Source organism: Rattus norvegicus, chromosome 13 (assembly GCF_036323735.1).
Source record: "Rattus norvegicus strain BN/NHsdMcwi chromosome 13, GRCr8, whole genome shotgun sequence".
NCBI classification, from domain to species: domain Eukaryota; kingdom Metazoa; phylum Chordata; class Mammalia; order Rodentia; family Muridae; genus Rattus; species Rattus norvegicus.
The window spans coordinates 94,640,321-94,656,756 of record NC_086031.1 but is presented as its reverse complement, the minus strand read 5'-3'; the positions used below and the strand labels follow the sequence as shown (position 1 = coordinate 94,656,756).

General features: G+C 48.5%; 1 protein-coding gene across 3 annotated transcripts in view; it reads right to left on the bottom strand.

Annotated features, from left to right (window-relative positions):
- Itpkb (inositol-trisphosphate 3-kinase B) overlaps positions 1-16,436 on the bottom strand; it is a 95,109-nt gene that overhangs the window by 39,424 nt on the left and 39,249 nt on the right. The window contains exon 1 of one of the 3 annotated variants that reach the window (XM_039091026.2): positions 3,741-15,608. The exons of the other annotated variants lie outside the window; for them this stretch is intronic. Within the exon in view, the coding sequence (XP_038946954.1) occupies positions 3,741-3,791 (51 nt within the window). The 5' untranslated portion in view covers positions 3,792-15,608. Of the gene's footprint in view, positions 1-3,740; positions 15,609-16,436 lie in introns of those variants that run through there. 3 annotated transcript variants of the gene reach the window in all.

Sequence of the window (16,436 nt, the reverse complement as noted above, 5' to 3'; positions counted from 1 at the left end):
ACTTTATTACTGTGGATTAGCCCGCAAGTCCGCTCCTATAGACACCGCCATCCTGCAGAAGGTTCACAGAAAGGAAAAGGAAGGAATACACTTTGAGTATATATTCCATTCCTGTCATTACTAAAGAGAGCTGGGCCAGAGTGGGATGTCTTGAGAAACAGATACAACCACACAGCCCAAATGTAGCCCAGGCTAGCCAGATATCAGGCTGCTTTCTGAAACCACCTTCATCAATGTAAAATGTTTGATCCCAATAAGCTTTCAAAAAATCAATTTATGGTTGGGCAGTGGTGGCACACGCCTTTAATCCCAGTGCTGGGGATCGAGAGGCAGGTGAACCTCTGAATTCGAGGCCAGCCTGGTCCACAAAGTGAGCTCCAGGACAGCCAAGATACCCTGAGTGGAAAAAATAAAAGCAAAAACAAAAAAATAAATCTATATATCTTCACATGGTACAGATTTGGGAGATGGGCAGATGGGCTTTCTCCGAAAAGTGCCATCCACATCCCATATGCGCCTGAGCACTGAGAAAGTAAGCCACACAGGTTCATCTGCTGCCCATCTTAGCATCCTGAAGAACATAATTTACAAGTCCTGGGCAGTTGTCCTCTCCTCCCCTCCTAAGTGTCTGCTAGCAGGCTACGGGTCACACACCTGCCAATTTAGCATCCAGGAGACAGAAGCAATATGGTTGCAGCTCAAGGTTATCCTCAGCTACATAACAAGTTTGAGGCCAGGCCGCCCCATTGCCCTGAAGCCCTTTGGACAGAGTGGAGCCTGTTCCTGGGAGTATTCAGGAACACAGACATCTACGTTAGGGCTCTGTGTTGCAGATAGAATGAATGATGCTGGTAAACAGACGGAGGTGGTGGACTGAAAGCCATCTCGGTTTCCTTAAGGGCTCCCAGGGGGCTCCCATCTCCATGAGCAAGCACAGTCAAGGTTGGCAGGGAGGTGGTTCTTAACCTTGGCCACACTTCAGCATCGCTGGGGACTTAGCGCCCTCTCTTAGAGTTTCTGAGCTAAGCAGCTTAGAATGCAGTCTGGCTCCGAGACTCATTAAAGCTTCCAAAGTTTTTCCAAAATGCGGCTCAGGCCAGATCCACCTGGCTAGTGTTTAATCAAAATGGTCCAAGAAGGCTAAGAATGCTTAAGTAGCAGTCAGCAAGCAGGTCTGGTCCTTGGAAACTTGTGTGCATTCACAGGGAAATTAGATGATAGCAAGACAGGGAAGGGGTGGGAACCATGCAGGCAGAAACTTGCATCTAAGCCCCCACACCTCCTGCCCTCGTGTGACTTGGGCCTTAGTTTTGTCATGTGTACAATGGGCGTGGCAGTAATTAATAATACTTCCTTTGCAGTGTGGAAGAATTAGCTATACTAGTCATTACCTGAGCCATTCAAGGTCCTCTAAGTGTTGCCTGTGACTGTTAACAAATAAATCGGCCACAGAATTCGATATGTTTAATATGTGAAGATGCAGTCCGTTGACTGTCCCCTTCAGAGGGATCCCTGTAGAGATCACTATTTCCTTACAGGCAGTTGTGAAAACCAAAAGAAACTAAGAGTGTGTGGAAGCAGGCAGGCATCGCCCAAGCACCCAGGACACTTCACTTTTGTTTCCCACCCAGATCACTTGTAAATTCCACCTCAGGAGAGGGTGTGTGTGTGTTTAAAGGACAACTTGGCTGTATCTGGCCTCACTTCTACCTCCCACAGTAGGCGGCTGACACATTATGCTATCGCAAAGCGTTCTGCAGAAGACAGGTCTGTCTGCCCCAGCCCTCACGCCTACCTTCTTCCCACACCCTACTGTGAGACTCTGAGGGAAGCCAGGCCCCAGAGGAGCAGCTAGCCAGGCAACTTGTCATGTGTTCTTTACAAACTGTGCGAAGCTGGGTGGAAGAGACAGATACTGGGACTCCGACAGGAATGGGAGGCAGAGAGGAGGGGGAAGAAATACCAAACCAGCATCAATGGTTTCTGAGCAGTCCGGAATAAAACAACCTACCAGGAGCACCACTCTTACTCTTCCTCATCTCTCCTTTCCCCTTTAACGTCTGTGTAACCGAGGGAGCGATTTTGCATTTGTATATTATTTCCCTCGATGCTTAGGACAGCCCTATAAAAGCAACGACGGCACAGGGTTAAGACCGGTCCGATTCACTAATGAGAAAACGGGCTCAAGGAAGGCGCAACTCATCAAAGGTGAACCAGGACTTCGACCTATGTCTGTATAAGGAGAACCTACTGACTCCACCATGCCATGGGCATTGCCTGTAACCAATTCAAAGGACTTATGGCAGCTGTGTAATGTCACCTGTGACTGGGGTGCTTGGAGGGTTTGTGGATATAGAACTAATCCAAAGCACTAGCCAAGTCACTCTGGTTAGAGCCCTGATTCTAGCACTGAGTTGGGTAACACGTCACACCCTCATTCTCTTCTTCATCTGAAAGAAAGGCAAAAAGCCACCTGCCCAAGGACAGGGTGAAGGGGGACCTAAAGTCACAAAACTCAACCGTCAAGCACCTTATGTCCCCAGCATAGGCTTCATCTCCCCAAGCACCTTTGTTTAGAAAGGATGTCAGAAGACGGCCTCCCTCTGGGACGGGAGTTATAAATAGTTGTGAGTCACCATGTCGGTGCTGGGAATCAAACGTGGGTCCTCTGCAAGAGAAACAAATGTTCTTAACCACCGTGACTCATCTTTTGCCAAACTCTTACCAGCCAGCTTGCCTGTCATGAGGCTTCCAGGAGAGAGAGACCAGTCTATAAGCAGCAGTCGGCAAGCAGGCTCCCCTGACTTGCCTACATTCCTGTCCCAAGAGCATGCTTCTCTCGGTGTGGGGGAGGGGATCAGAAGCTGCACCTTTTAAAAATGTGTGTTTCCTTCCACAGTGGAGGGACTGGGGGGAAAGTCCTTGGGGAAGCCGGCCACATCCCAGGAAGGGTCTTGGAAAGTAAATCCTGTCACTGTTCTCATTTGTGAGATGAACCTGCCACCATGACAAACCTTACAGACCAGAAAGCCAAGCACTGACCCCCCAAGACTTCCAGGAGGCCCACAGGTAGGAACCAAGCCTAGATCTGCCAGGGCCATGTGCTGCCCCACTGATCCTGGTGTACCCCACCCCCTAACCTCCACTGTCCATCCCCTCGGGCCAGCGTTGCCCAGGATGCAGAATACTAGACTCACAATCAGGGGGTTTTCGAGCCCTCCATGGAGAAGGGCAAAAGCTGCTCACGGGCCTTCTTCCTCCTCATCTTTTTTCTTTAAGAAAAAAATATCTCTAAGATGCCAGATCTTGCTAGGGTGTAGAACTTCTGGCCTCAAGTTAGTCTCTCACAGCAGCTGAGTTACTAGGACTACGGGAGGGAGAGGCAGGTGGCTCTCTAAGAGTTCCAGGCTGACCAAAGCTACACAGTGAGACCATATCACAAACCAACAAATGCCTGTGTAGATGTTGAAAGCAAAATAACACGGGAAGAGGCCCCCTTCCAGGTACCGGGAGGGAAATAGCCCTTCATCAGGAGAGACAGACACCATGGGTCCTTGTCATAGGGGACATGTCATTATGCCTATATTCCCTTCAAAATCTGACATGTCCTCTTGTCATCCACGGGCTGCTTTAACAGCCTTAGAACGCCTCACTGCAAAATTTGGCCTGCTTTATAGCACGCTGCCAGCTGGCTGGGCCCCACCCCTGCCCCTAGATGCTGGCAACAAAGGCCCACTCACCATTTCCCAGTCTTGCCGAGTCCTCTCAGGTCTTCTGGCCATTCCTAACATCGATTTCAACTGTGAATCCCTGTCCCTTCAACAGGCAGCTACGGAAGTCCAACTCAACAATGAAAACCTAGCCCGATGTTCCCCTCTCCCACGGAGCCTTCACAGATAAGCTTTGGCAGGGGATCCTCCCAGCAAGTCCTGGGGCAGGCATACCCCTCCCAGTCTGCCCACGACACCATGACCCAACCCTCCAGGGCCTCCCTGAAGCCTCTGCCTGAGATATGACCAACGACACCTCCACCTCCACCAGACATGGATCTTGCCCAGCAGGAATGTTTAGCATGTATCAGGTGTTTAGCTCAGTGTTTATAAAATGAACACACAGGTTGGCTGGTTAAAAGTCTGAAGACACCACACAAGATTGAGCGTCCCTTACATAAAGTGCTTGGGCCCAGACCTATGCCAGATCTCTTTTTTCTTTTCTTTTTTTGTTTCCTGATGTTTGAATATTTGCATACACACAATGATATGTATCTTAGAAATAGAACTCACATCTTAGCACAGAATTAGAATTAATTCTTGCTTCACACACGCCTTTTGTGCATAGCCTGAAGGTAATTTTATACGACATTTTTAGTGAGACTGTGTTTGAACGACCGTCCATCACATGAGGTCAGGGGTGGAGTTTTCCTCTTGTGGTATCGGTGCTGTTAGTGCCCAGTTTTTGGTAATTGGGTGTTTGGAGAGTTGGGACCCTGGACCTATTCAAGAGGCAGATTTCTACCCTCTTGATCATGCAGCTCCAGGGATTGGTGTGGGAAGTGGTAAGAGCTGGGCTTGGTAGTGAGGCAGAGTAGTGGGGAGCAGCACAGGGAGCTGCTGAGAGTGGAATTGTGGGAAGGAGGGGAACTGGGGAAGGGCAGGGGAGGATGGAGAAGCCAACAGGAGACACTCTGAAACCAACCCCGGATGGGCAAGGCAAGCTCCTTCGAGAAAGATACAGCCCACTCGGCACAGCAGAGAAGCTCGAAGACCCCGCCTGGCACACACAAGACTTACCAGGGCACTGGAGGACAAGCCCAGGGAGAGGCAGGTGAGCCTGCCTGCTTTCAAACCCATTTCCTGCCCCGGGATGAATCCTAGAAGTGGCTGGGCAGGAGGCAGGTCACAAGGTACCGATGATGCTTGCATCTGGAGGGCCAGAGAATGACCCAGCACCTCAACTACTTATCAGACCGGATGCCATTTCTAGACATGCCTGGTATTAACTAGAAAAGGGATCTCTAAGTATCAAAAGTAGGGAAATTCATGGGGTTTGCAGAGACACTATCTCTTGAAAGTTCAGTGGTAAAAATTCAGAGGCTAGGTTCCACCTTGACCCTCAAGGAAAGGAGGGAAATTCAATAAGACTGGACCACTTGAGTGCTTTTATGCTCCGTGGGAAAACCTCAAAGGTCCCACATTGTTCCTTACATCCTCTAGGGCCTATCCCTCCTCCGACCACAAGTAATACATCTTCCATGCGGTCCAAATAAGAGTAAAACCCAAAGCCCCTGTACAGACAACCAGACTGCAGGCCCCACACTATTCATTATCCGAAGTACACCTACCCACGAGCCTCCCACCCAACTGGGAATCTTTTGTTAAATATAATGGGTAGCTATGCATGACATCAGAAATAGAGAGTCCACAGTCTCAGTATGTGTCTGTTGCTCCTAAGAGTCGTCTTGTGTCAGTGTTAGACCTAAGATAGCCCCACAGGCTTGTGTGTTTGGATATTGGGTCCTTAGTTGGTGGTGTCAATTTTGGTAGGTTATAGAACCATTTGGACTTACGTCCCAGCTGGCAGACATGGAGTTAGAAGGCTGTAGGTCTGGGTTTATGGTCATAGCCTGACCTGGTTCCTACCTACCTGAGGCCCTCTCTGTTTCCATGTCTACTGAGATGGGAGGAGTCCCAGTCACATAGCCCTAATAATGTGAACCCCTCCATGCCTTCCCCACCATGATGGACTGTACCCTCTCCAATCCTGAGCAAGGTAAGTCCTTCCTCCCTCCAGTCACTCCCTTTGTGTATTTAATCATGGCATCAAGGAAACGTAACAGACATAGGCACTAATATGCCCTTGCCACACTGGCCTGATGACTCCACACAGCTGGCTTAGACAGAGACGGGGCAAGGGCAATGTACAAGGTGCCCTGAGATATGGGTGGTGGGCGGCAATTCTTTGGAAGACCAAAGCCTGCTACAGTAAGGAAACCACTGCCTGAAAACTCCAGGCAGAGAAGACACCTTGGACCAGCTCCCTGACTCACAGAGGAGGCAAGTCCTTTGTTTTCCTGGGTTCCTCGTGTATTTGTAGACAACGAGCCAAAAGGAATAGCTAAACATGGAAACTCTCTATAGTGTCACCAAGACTTAGGCTCAAATGAGTTCTGGTCCAGAAGAGAGGGCAGCAACAGTGAGTGGCTTTGGAATTCACTCCTGCCCTCCCTGGGACTTAGATGCTGCAGATGGGGATACAGAGATGCCAACCACAGGCAGGCTTCCTTGCCTGAGCCACTGCCCTACCTTTGTTTCTCATCTGCAGGAACCCACTCCTGTGAGGCCTGCTGTTCAAGCCAAGGCAGGGCATAGGTTTGTTTTTTTGTTTTTTTTTTTTTTTGGTTCTTTTTTTCGGAGCTGGGGACCGAACCCAGGGCCTTGCGCTTCCTAGGTAAGCGCTCTACCACTGAGCTAAATCCCCAGCCCCTATAGGTTTTTTTTTAAAATTGATTTTGAACTCTTCTAGGGTGTTCATGACCTCCACAGACACCTGAGGAGCAACACAACAAACCCAGTCTTGGGTTCTCAACTGGGTCCAGACAAGGAGACTTTTCAGCAGTCTTTCCCCCAAACTCATTTCTGTATTAGCCATTCACACTTTATGAGGCATAAGGAACATACAAGAGGCATCTACAGAGAATAGGTTTTTAAGAGTTCTTAACAACTTCTTAACATTTATTTTATCTGTGTATGCACCTGTGTGAGTGTTGGCATATAGGGAAGTCAGAGGGCAATTTGTAGTTGTTCTTTCTTTCCTTCTACCGCATGGATTTAGGGGATCAAACTCAGGTTGTCAGGCTCAGTGGCATTACCTTTACTGACTGACCTGCGAAGCTATAGTCCGTATTTATTTTTAAGCTGGCACATTAAATCTGCTGTAATTGCAGGCTGTGTGATATTATGTGTGTGCACATGTATAAGTGGATGAGATGCACGTGTGCAGGTGCTCATGGAGGTCAGAGGTCAGTACTCATGGAGGCCAGAGGTCAGTGTCAGGTCTCTTCCCCAATCACTTTCTACCTTGTTACTTTCCTTAAGATTTATTTTTATTGTTTTTAAATTGTGCGTGTGTGTGCATGTCTCTCTCTCTCTCTCTCTCTCTCTCTCTCTCTCTCTCTCTCTCTCTCTCTGTGTGTGTGTGTGTTGTGTGTGTGTGTGTGTGTGTGTGTGTGTGTGTGTGTGTGTGCGCGCGCGCGCGCTCATGGAGATGTCCCCATGGAGGCCAGAGGTATCTGATCCTCCTGGAGTTGGGTCTACAATCAGCTGTAAGTCACAAGTTGTGAATGCTGGGAACTGAACCTGGGTCCTGTGCTCTTAACCTTTAAGTCATCTCCCAGCCCAAGTCTCCTTGAGCCAAGGTCTCTCACTGAACTTGCAGCTGGATGATTTAGCTAGGCTGGTCAGTCAGCAGGAGCATGCACCACACACAGCTTTTTATGTGGGTGTTGAGGATCCAAATCCAGATCCTCATGTTTTGGTGGCAAACACTCTTACCAGCTGAGCCATCTCCCAGCCTATGATCCCTGTTTTTAACAAAAACAGACAAACAAATGAACAAACCTAGAGAAGTGCCCCCAAAGACCCCAGAGTTTCTTTCCTTTTTGTTCTGTTTTCACGCAAATACTGGAAGCCAATAGCCAGTCTTGGGCACAAGTTCAAATAAAGGCGAAAAGAAAGGGATCAAGGTCCTGATGGGTTACACTTCTGATGTTAAGTCCCTCCAAAGTGACAAACTTGGCCAGTGATGTGACTGTGACAGAAGATCCCTAACAGCCCTTGAGAGTTCTGGGAAGTCAGCACAGGACCCGACATGTGACAATTGTCAAGCTAGCTCTGGAAATCCAAAGCCGAAATAGACAGCATTCCAGGGAACTGCTCTTAAGACAGCATTCTGGGGAATTGCTCTCAAGTGGCCCAGAGGCCCATTGTGGACCCCCTTGGCCAGTGTGGACTCCCTTGGCTCTGCTCAGACTGCCCTCTTGTTTAGAAGCTTCACTGCCCTGTATTCTGCTGCTCTTAGCATTAGCTGGTAATGTGGGCCAGGCGGGGAAAAGGGAAGTCCTCCACCATTATGCCAACCATGCATGAACTGACCGGTCCTACTTGGTGCTAATGGTATTCATCCCAAGAACAGACTGCTCTGGGGTTGAGACCCTCAGATGTGCTACGGCTGCTTGCTAATCCAAGGCAGGGTTCTGACACAGCTAGAATGATTTTCATGATCAATCTACATGACCTTTGGCCCCTATCAACAATCCCTGTCCGCCTCTCTGTCAGAGCCAAATTCTACCTACAGAGGCCGGTATGACTTTCCTTGCTCAACCCAAATACAGGAGGATGGGGACTCTAGGATGGTGCAGCCCCTTGAGATGGTTCCAACATCTCTTTACTCCCAGCCACAGCCATTCAGCTGTCCCCCAACAAAACGTAAGCCCCGTCCCCCACTAACCCTTTACTTAAATCTAGCAGATTCCATGCCCTTCACTTGGAACTGAGTTTGTCCTGTGACCTCCTGAGAATGTTTAGCAGCTGATGATAAAAACAAACCTCTCCAAGGAGAGATGTTTAACTTCAGGAAAAATCCTAACGCCATTGGGATACATTCTCTTGCCAAGACATCTGACAACTGGCCTATTTTTAAAGGTCTAGTCAGTAATCTCTTAAGAGCACTCTACACACAGACAAAGAGGCAGTGAATGACCGAAAAGTAATGAGGCCAACGTTAGGGTTTTGTTTTTCAAAAAAAAGGCCAGAATTTACCCATCCAAACAAGGCTCTCTTCAAAGTACCTCCCACCCAGCTGAGCATATTCTAGGGGCCTTGTGCTTGCTTAACAGAGCAGTCTGCCCCGCTTAGTGCTGTGCAGGATAAAGTTAATAAGCATTCGGCTGGCAGCTGCCTCTGTTCGCCAAGCACTGTGGTAGGCTGGGTGGGGGCCCCCATAGTAATTGAACAAGGTCTTTCCTGGCAAGGAAGGAAAAGAGAACACATACCATAAGCCAGGTACAGGGCAATGCATTTTGCTATGTTACTTTTATTATGCACTCCTCGAACCCTCTTAAAATGTGAAGACCGAGGACTGGAGGAAGTTAAAATGACTTGGCCAAAATCATACCGGCAAGAGATGGTGGCGATACTGCTGGGTTGGGGGTGTTACACACGCCTGTTGGTGCTCAGCACCTCAGGGCAGCATCCTGAAGCAAGCTGGTGATCCAGGAGTGGGGCTGACTCAGAGGAGGCCCCAGTGGAAACCTGACCCAGAGCTGGCCACATCCAGTCCTGCGTCAAGCACGCGCCTCCTGTTTACCTTTACACCAAGTCTCTGACAGCACAATAGGTAAGAAGCATTCCTTCAGATATAAAACAGGGCTTTTGCACTCCAGCTATTTACGTCAACTGAGGAAGACAGATGCTCAGGCACATTCACACACCCGTGCTCGCTCGCTCGCACAGAGCACCAGCTATCTATTCAACTTGTCCGCCTCACGGGAGGCTGGGACACTGGGTCCCCATTTCAAGCACATCCAGACTTGCTTCTGACAATTTGTTCGAATGCAGAGCAGACCAACAGTCTGATGACAGATGACTGGGTAACTGAAACACGGCGTATACACTCAAGGAACGATGATACAGCCCTCCTAAAGAGGAAGGATTCGGAGCAAGACCTGGTGGCTCAAGTCTGTCATCCTAACTACTTCAGAGGTTTGAGATGAAAGATTACAAAGTCAAGGCTATGAGGAGAATTCAAGGCTAGCCTGGGAAAAAGACCACAACTCTGTGTCAAACAGTAAGTAAAAGAGATATGAAGGGATGCCTAGTTCAGGGGTAGAGGGCTTTCTTAGCATCCACAAAGGTCTAGGTTCAATGTTCTAGGACTGGAAATAAATGAAGGAAGGAAGGAATTAATTGTGACACACACTACACCATGGAGGAACCTAGAGGATGTAACAACACTAAGTAAGAAAAGGCAGAAGGGAACACTGTGGCATTCCACTGCTGCTGAAGCAGTCAGCTTTATAGACTTACAGATGGGAAGTAGAATGTCTGGCTGGAGCTGAGGAAAAAGACTGGGAAGTTATTATGTAAGGATACAATTTTGCTATTTAGTTTGATGCCTTGCTAGGGTAGAACCTGGGGCCTTATCCGTGCTAGACAAGCACTCTTGCCACTGAGGTACACCTCCAAACCCCAGACTTTGATGTGTGAGATTTAGTTCTGGAAATAGATGGTGGTGATGGCTGCCCACTGTGAGTCTATTTAATGCTACTGGACTATATAGTTGAAAATGGTAAAAAAAAAAATTTTTTTTCCTATGTATATTGTTTCACAGTTAAAGATCTTGAGTTTCTTCCCTTTGGAGATAAAGACACACAGTAGCTTCCTCAAAAGATCTCTGGGCAAGTCTGTAAGGTCAATTTCTTCTCTTCTCACCCCAGCTTTAGGTCAGGAGCTTCAGCTAAGAAAGGTCAGAGCCAGGCTGGGCGGAGGTGGGCCATGCACGGTAAGCAAGCACCTTTTCTAAAATCAGCCCCAGAAAGTCCCTCCACTGCCTATGAATGCCTGAGCCTGAGCTTGAATCAGAAGCAGGAAGGAGAGGATCTAGAATTAGCAGGCACCACCCCCCCTACATATACCCCCCCCGCCCCACACCCTGAAACTTGCAAAATATCACATTGGCTAGTTCAGTTGGCTCAATTTAGCATGGGGTGTGTGGGGGGGACCCTTTATAGGGGAACACTGAAGAGAGACTGTGCGTTCTAAGGCCAAAGCCCTCAGGAAAACTTTATTCTCTGACAATTTTCAACTTTTCCTAATAAAGAGTGATGCCACGTAGCTGGTTAAGGCCACCTCAGTGACTGTGCTCTGCCTGCAGACGCTGTTGGCCATGAGGTCCACCATACCCGTCTCATCTGTACTTGATGAGTTGGTCTGTTTTTGATGTCTGTCTGTCTGTCTATCTGTCTGTCTAGTTATATGTGTGCATGTATGTGTCACAGCATGGGTATGGAGGTCACAGAACAATTTACAGGAGTCAAGCCTCCCCTTCTACAAGGTAGGAGCCAGGGGTTGAACTCAAGTTGTCAGGCTTGGCAGCGAGTGCCGTCCCCCACTGTCTCGCCAGCCCAGTGCATTTGGGTTTTAAATGGCCCCAAAGCAGTAAGAGCTCAGGAAGCAGATGGGTTTCAGCGGTCCCTAGCCACCCTTGCCACATGGTCCCCTACAGCCTACAAAAATACTGTTTTAGTCTCTGGGCTTCCAGATATGTGTTGAGACTTAATTGGTGAGTTCACAGGACTAGTAATGAAACTTGGAGAAACAAGTATACCAAAAAAAAAAAAATTGGGGGCTGGGGAGATGGCTCAGTGGTTAAGAGCACTGATTGCTCTTCCAAAGGATCCAAGTTCAATACCCAGCACCCACCTGGCAGCTCACAGGTGTCTGTAACTTTAGTTTCCAGGGATCTGTACACACAGACATACAAGCAGACAAAACACCAATGAACATAAAATAAAAATAAAGAAATTGGATTTTTAAAAATATCAGTATTTAGTGAGGGGCGACTATGTAAATGTCATGTCTCTCCTTTCCAATGGGCCTTCAAAGCGTGGTAAGGTTAGATGTCATTTTAAATGAGGAAATGGAAGAACCTGGCACCGGGCTCAAGGAGCAGGGCTAAAATTCAAAGTGTATATTCTCTTTCCATTACACTAGGATAATTTTTTTTTCCAATCCTGTTTGCCTGGTTTCTTGACTTCCCCAAGTTTTCCACAGGGCCCGGCTCAGTCCAATTTTCCATTTGAGTGAACAAGAACTCCATCTCTGCTGCTGTGACCCAAGTTACACAAAGCGGCGGGGGGAGACCCATAAACACAAGCTCCAAAGCCTCCTTAAATAGACAATAAGGTAGACATCATCCGTAATGGAGGAGCTTCTGAAGAAAACCCACCCAAGCTGTGGCCCTGGGTTCCTTCTCGTAAGCCACCTCCTGTCTTCACCCTTCACTGCCACTGAGAGGCTGAACTTGGGCCCCGGGGGCCATATCCTACTCCCCAAAACCTTATGACGTAGGTAGTAAGTGTGCCTGCCACGTCTGTAAGAGTCACGCCAAGCCGCCCTCACCCGCCTACTACCAAGAGCAAGTGCTTGAGGGGTATCATGTCACTCAAAGGACTTGATGTTCAAATGTAGACTCCTTAATGCCCAGCGTATACTCAAGACTGCCAGGGAAGGAGAAGGGCAGGAGGGCTGTCCCGTACTACAAGGCTGCTTTGTGCAAGTCTCTTTGCAAATATGTCTAACAAGCCCTAAGAGCAGACTCTCGCCGGACACCTAGGCTGATGGCTGTCACCCTCCTGGGCTGGGGCTCTGGCTTCAGCTGAAATCCCAGATGCAGTGCGCTAAGCCTCACAACGATGGTTGTGTTGACCAAGGATTAGCAGACATGTGAGCCCTGGCTTGGACACTGCTGTCCTCCATTGGTGCAGAGGATCTGCAGACAGCATTGACCTAGTAGCGTCACTCCTGCTGTGATGAATCCCCATGACCAAAAGCAAGCTGGGGAGGAAAGGGTTTATTTGGCGTAGGATTCCATATCACAGTGAAGGAGGCCAGGGGCTAGAGCTCAAACAGGGCAGGGACCTTGAGGCAGGAGCTGATACAGAGAAGATGGCGGTGCTGTTTACTGGCATGCTCACTGACTGCTTTCTTTTTCTTTTCTTCGTTGTTGTTGCTGTTGCTTTTCAAGAGCGGTTTCTCTGTGGAACAGCCCTGGCTGTCCTGGAACTGTGTAGACCAGAATGGTTTTGAACTCACAGAGATCCACCTGCTTCTGCCTCCCAAGTGCTGGGATGAAAGGTGTGTGTCTGTGCTGCCCAGCTCAGCCTGTTTCTTATAGAACCCAGGACCACCAGCCCGCAAAAGCCTGCGCCCTCCCCCAGCGATCACTAAGAAAAAGCCCTATAAGACTTGCCTACGGCTGGGTCTCCTGGAGGAAGTTTCCTCAGTTGGGGTTCCCTCCTTTCAGATGACTCTAACCTGTGTCAGGTTGACATAAACCAGCCAACTCAAGAGCCACTTCTGGTCACCTCCTGTGAACAGAGCACAGAGTGCTGCCTTCTCAGAAGCAGAGCCGCGGCTCCTGTGGACAAAGGGAAGACTGGGAGTCCGCAGCAGAGCACAGGAGACACCGGTTCCAGAGCACTGCAGCCTTCTGGGAGTAGTCAGACCCTCGATCACCACACCCTCTCTGTCTGGCCGATAGCTAAGCTACGATGAGTACCTCCCTTTCTACACTGACATTAGCGACAACAGTGATGTTCTAGAATCTAACGTCGAGACTTTAGAACCAGTCCCTGTATGGGACTCTCAGATCACTCTGACAGTTTTAAATTGTGACTCATTGTAAACAGTCTAATTACAGCACATCCAGCATATTCCTCACTTCCATAGACATTAAACCGAAAACAGACTTCACAAATGGCGCTCGCCACTGCTCTGAGCAAAGGATTCTGCGGTTCTCTGTCCCATCCTGGTCTGTTTTATCTCAGGGAAGCATGTCACTTGTGCTGTGGTTGGAATGTGTCCCTTGGAAGTTAGTGAGTTGGAAGTGGAGTCTCCAAATTTACGTGCTCTTGTCTTTGAAGGCAAGTCCATTGGGAGTGAGTTAGGAGGTCTGAGCCATGAAGGAAGGGGGTCCCTGTGATGGCAGATGACACTGTGGTTACCACATCTTCTTACCAGGTGATGCTCTGTAAAGTTCAACATCACTTTCTGCATGGCTTTGTGGAGCCCACTGGCAATTGAGGCCAGAAGTCCTCAACAAAATGTTCCAGAGTTCCCTGCCCTCCAGAAGAATGAGGCATTGCCATATTCTTCTTCCTTAGTTCCCAGCCTCAGGTATCTTGTTACAGCAACGGAAATGGACTAAGGTGGCCATTTGAAGGCTGTGATTGTTTAAGGCTCCCTGTGGTCCACAAGGGCCAGTCCTACTTTTGTGAGTCCAAGTCCACACAGAACATAGGTTTCCATTTTCTTTTGGCCTGGATATCCTGAGCATATCCAAAATGTGCCATGCCAGTGTTCATAGGAAAATTCAGATTATCCAATGGCCTTAGCCACAGCGGGGCCCATAAAGAACCCATTTTGTGCTCACAGAATCATTGCTAAGGATCTTTGAGTTTAGATACCATAGAGATAGGTGGGGAAATATTTGCCTAATGTTTTGACAAACTAAGGGCAAGTTTACACAAGTGATTCGTGACATTTGCAGGGGAAAGCAGGCATAGTCTCACTAAGATAAGTCTGGTGGACTGAAAGCATCCCTCTTCCGACGCAGCCCAAGAAGGACGGACGGCGTGGGAGAGGTGTTCGATGTAGGAAGTGGGGGTAATAATCCTGCCCCAAAGCAGGGTTGGGTTGTTCTGAGATGGAACGGTTATATGACTGTTATAGCTGCTGAAATGGTCCCCAGAGCCCTGACGGATGCTTCTCTTGGGGCCTCCCTGGAGGGGGGGGCGTCTAAGTCTAATTCTAGTTCACTCTTTACAGTTTCACCTCAAGTCTGTGAGGAGCAGCAGGGTACAGCACAAGGCTCCCAGCAGACGGAAATCACAGGATCACTTTACAGTCTTCCACATCCTCCCTCGCTCATTCAAACCTCCACAGTCTAGAAGACGGTGTCACTATGCTTATGTTACAAGCAAGGACATTGTGGCTCTGCCACCAGCATGTAAGTGTGAGCAATCTTTACACTTAGGAACCAGTTGTCTCTGCTGTCCTGTGTGGTGAATGGGTAATAGTATTCCTCCTGGCCTTTACCTATACCATCTCGACAGTGTAGCAACAAAAATATCTCTAGACATTCACACACACACACATACATGTACACACATATACATGCACACAAACACACACATACACATACACATAATATACACACATGGACACGCATACATACACACACATACATGCAAACAAACATACACATACACACATACATGCAAACAAACATACACATACACACATACATGTACGCAAACATACACATACACACATAATATACACACATGCACACACATACACACGTAATATACACACATGCATACATACACACATGTACATGCACACAAACATACACATACACACATAATACACACACACACACACACACACACACACACACACACACACACACGCAGGAGCATGCTGAAAACCACTAGGCCACTGAGTTAATCAAGCCTTTGATCTGGTTTATTCAAGGTCAGGGTTAAGAGGTCGCTGGGACAATATCACTACAGGTTCCTTTACCCTTCCCGACCTTTCAGTCAGGTTCGGTAATTGCAACTCATCACAAAGATCGAGAGTCAGAATCGTATCGGTTAAAATGCTAGGCCAACGCCAATGCTAAAAGAATATAAAGGTCCACATTTTGGAAAAGGACCGTGCAAAGTGAGCTGGCATTGGCTTAACAGCAGTCAGTGCACCAGTGCCTAGGGGTGGGAAAGACCTCAGTTTCACATAGGACAATCCTGTGTGACTCCAATGGCCATGTGACCTTGAGCGCCCCCTCCCCCCCCCCCCCCCCCCCCGCCACCCACCCACACACATCTTGCAGGAGGCACTCAGGCATCTGTCTGAGCAGGCCAGTTTCACCAGGAGCCTCCTACCTTCCTCAGGTAAACTCTGTCCCTTTTGGGGGAGGGGCTGTGCTCCGTCACAGCCACAGCAACATCAGTCACAGAAAGCACCAAGAGAGAAGAGAAGGCCTATGTAGAGATCATGGGGTAAGAGACAGGAAGTGAAAGGGCCACAGCAGGGCCCACCTATCCTCGGAGAGCCCCTCTTCAGAATGGTAGGGGGTGGAGGTTGGGAAGAGGGAAAAAGAGGTGGTAGGGACCCAGGGACAGGAGAGGGAAACCGAGATAAGGGCCGAGGAAGGGGAGGGGCAGGAGTGGGCTAATCACACTCAGCCTCCCAGAATTCTTTCTCATTTCCCTTTTCCCTTTTCCATCTTGTCCTTCACCAAGCTTCACGAATTACCTGATTCACCAATGCCCGGATCATTCAGCCTAGGGAATTCAATACCCTGGGTTAAAATCCCGGTGGTGTGAATATGGGTCAGTTTCTAAATCTTTCTTAGGCCTTTGTTTCCAAATCTATAAGATCGGGGTACCGATGCCAACCTCGTGTTTTGGGTCTGAGATTAAATTAAAGTTAAACTATACGTACACACATAATTAGGCTGTTACATATACATTAAAAATGAAAATCCCACAGGGCTTGGCACACAGAAAGTACTCACTGGTATCTGGCATTGGTTATAGCATACGACCTTGGCAGGTAAGAAAGTAACCATAGTTTACTACGTAGAATACAGGTGTC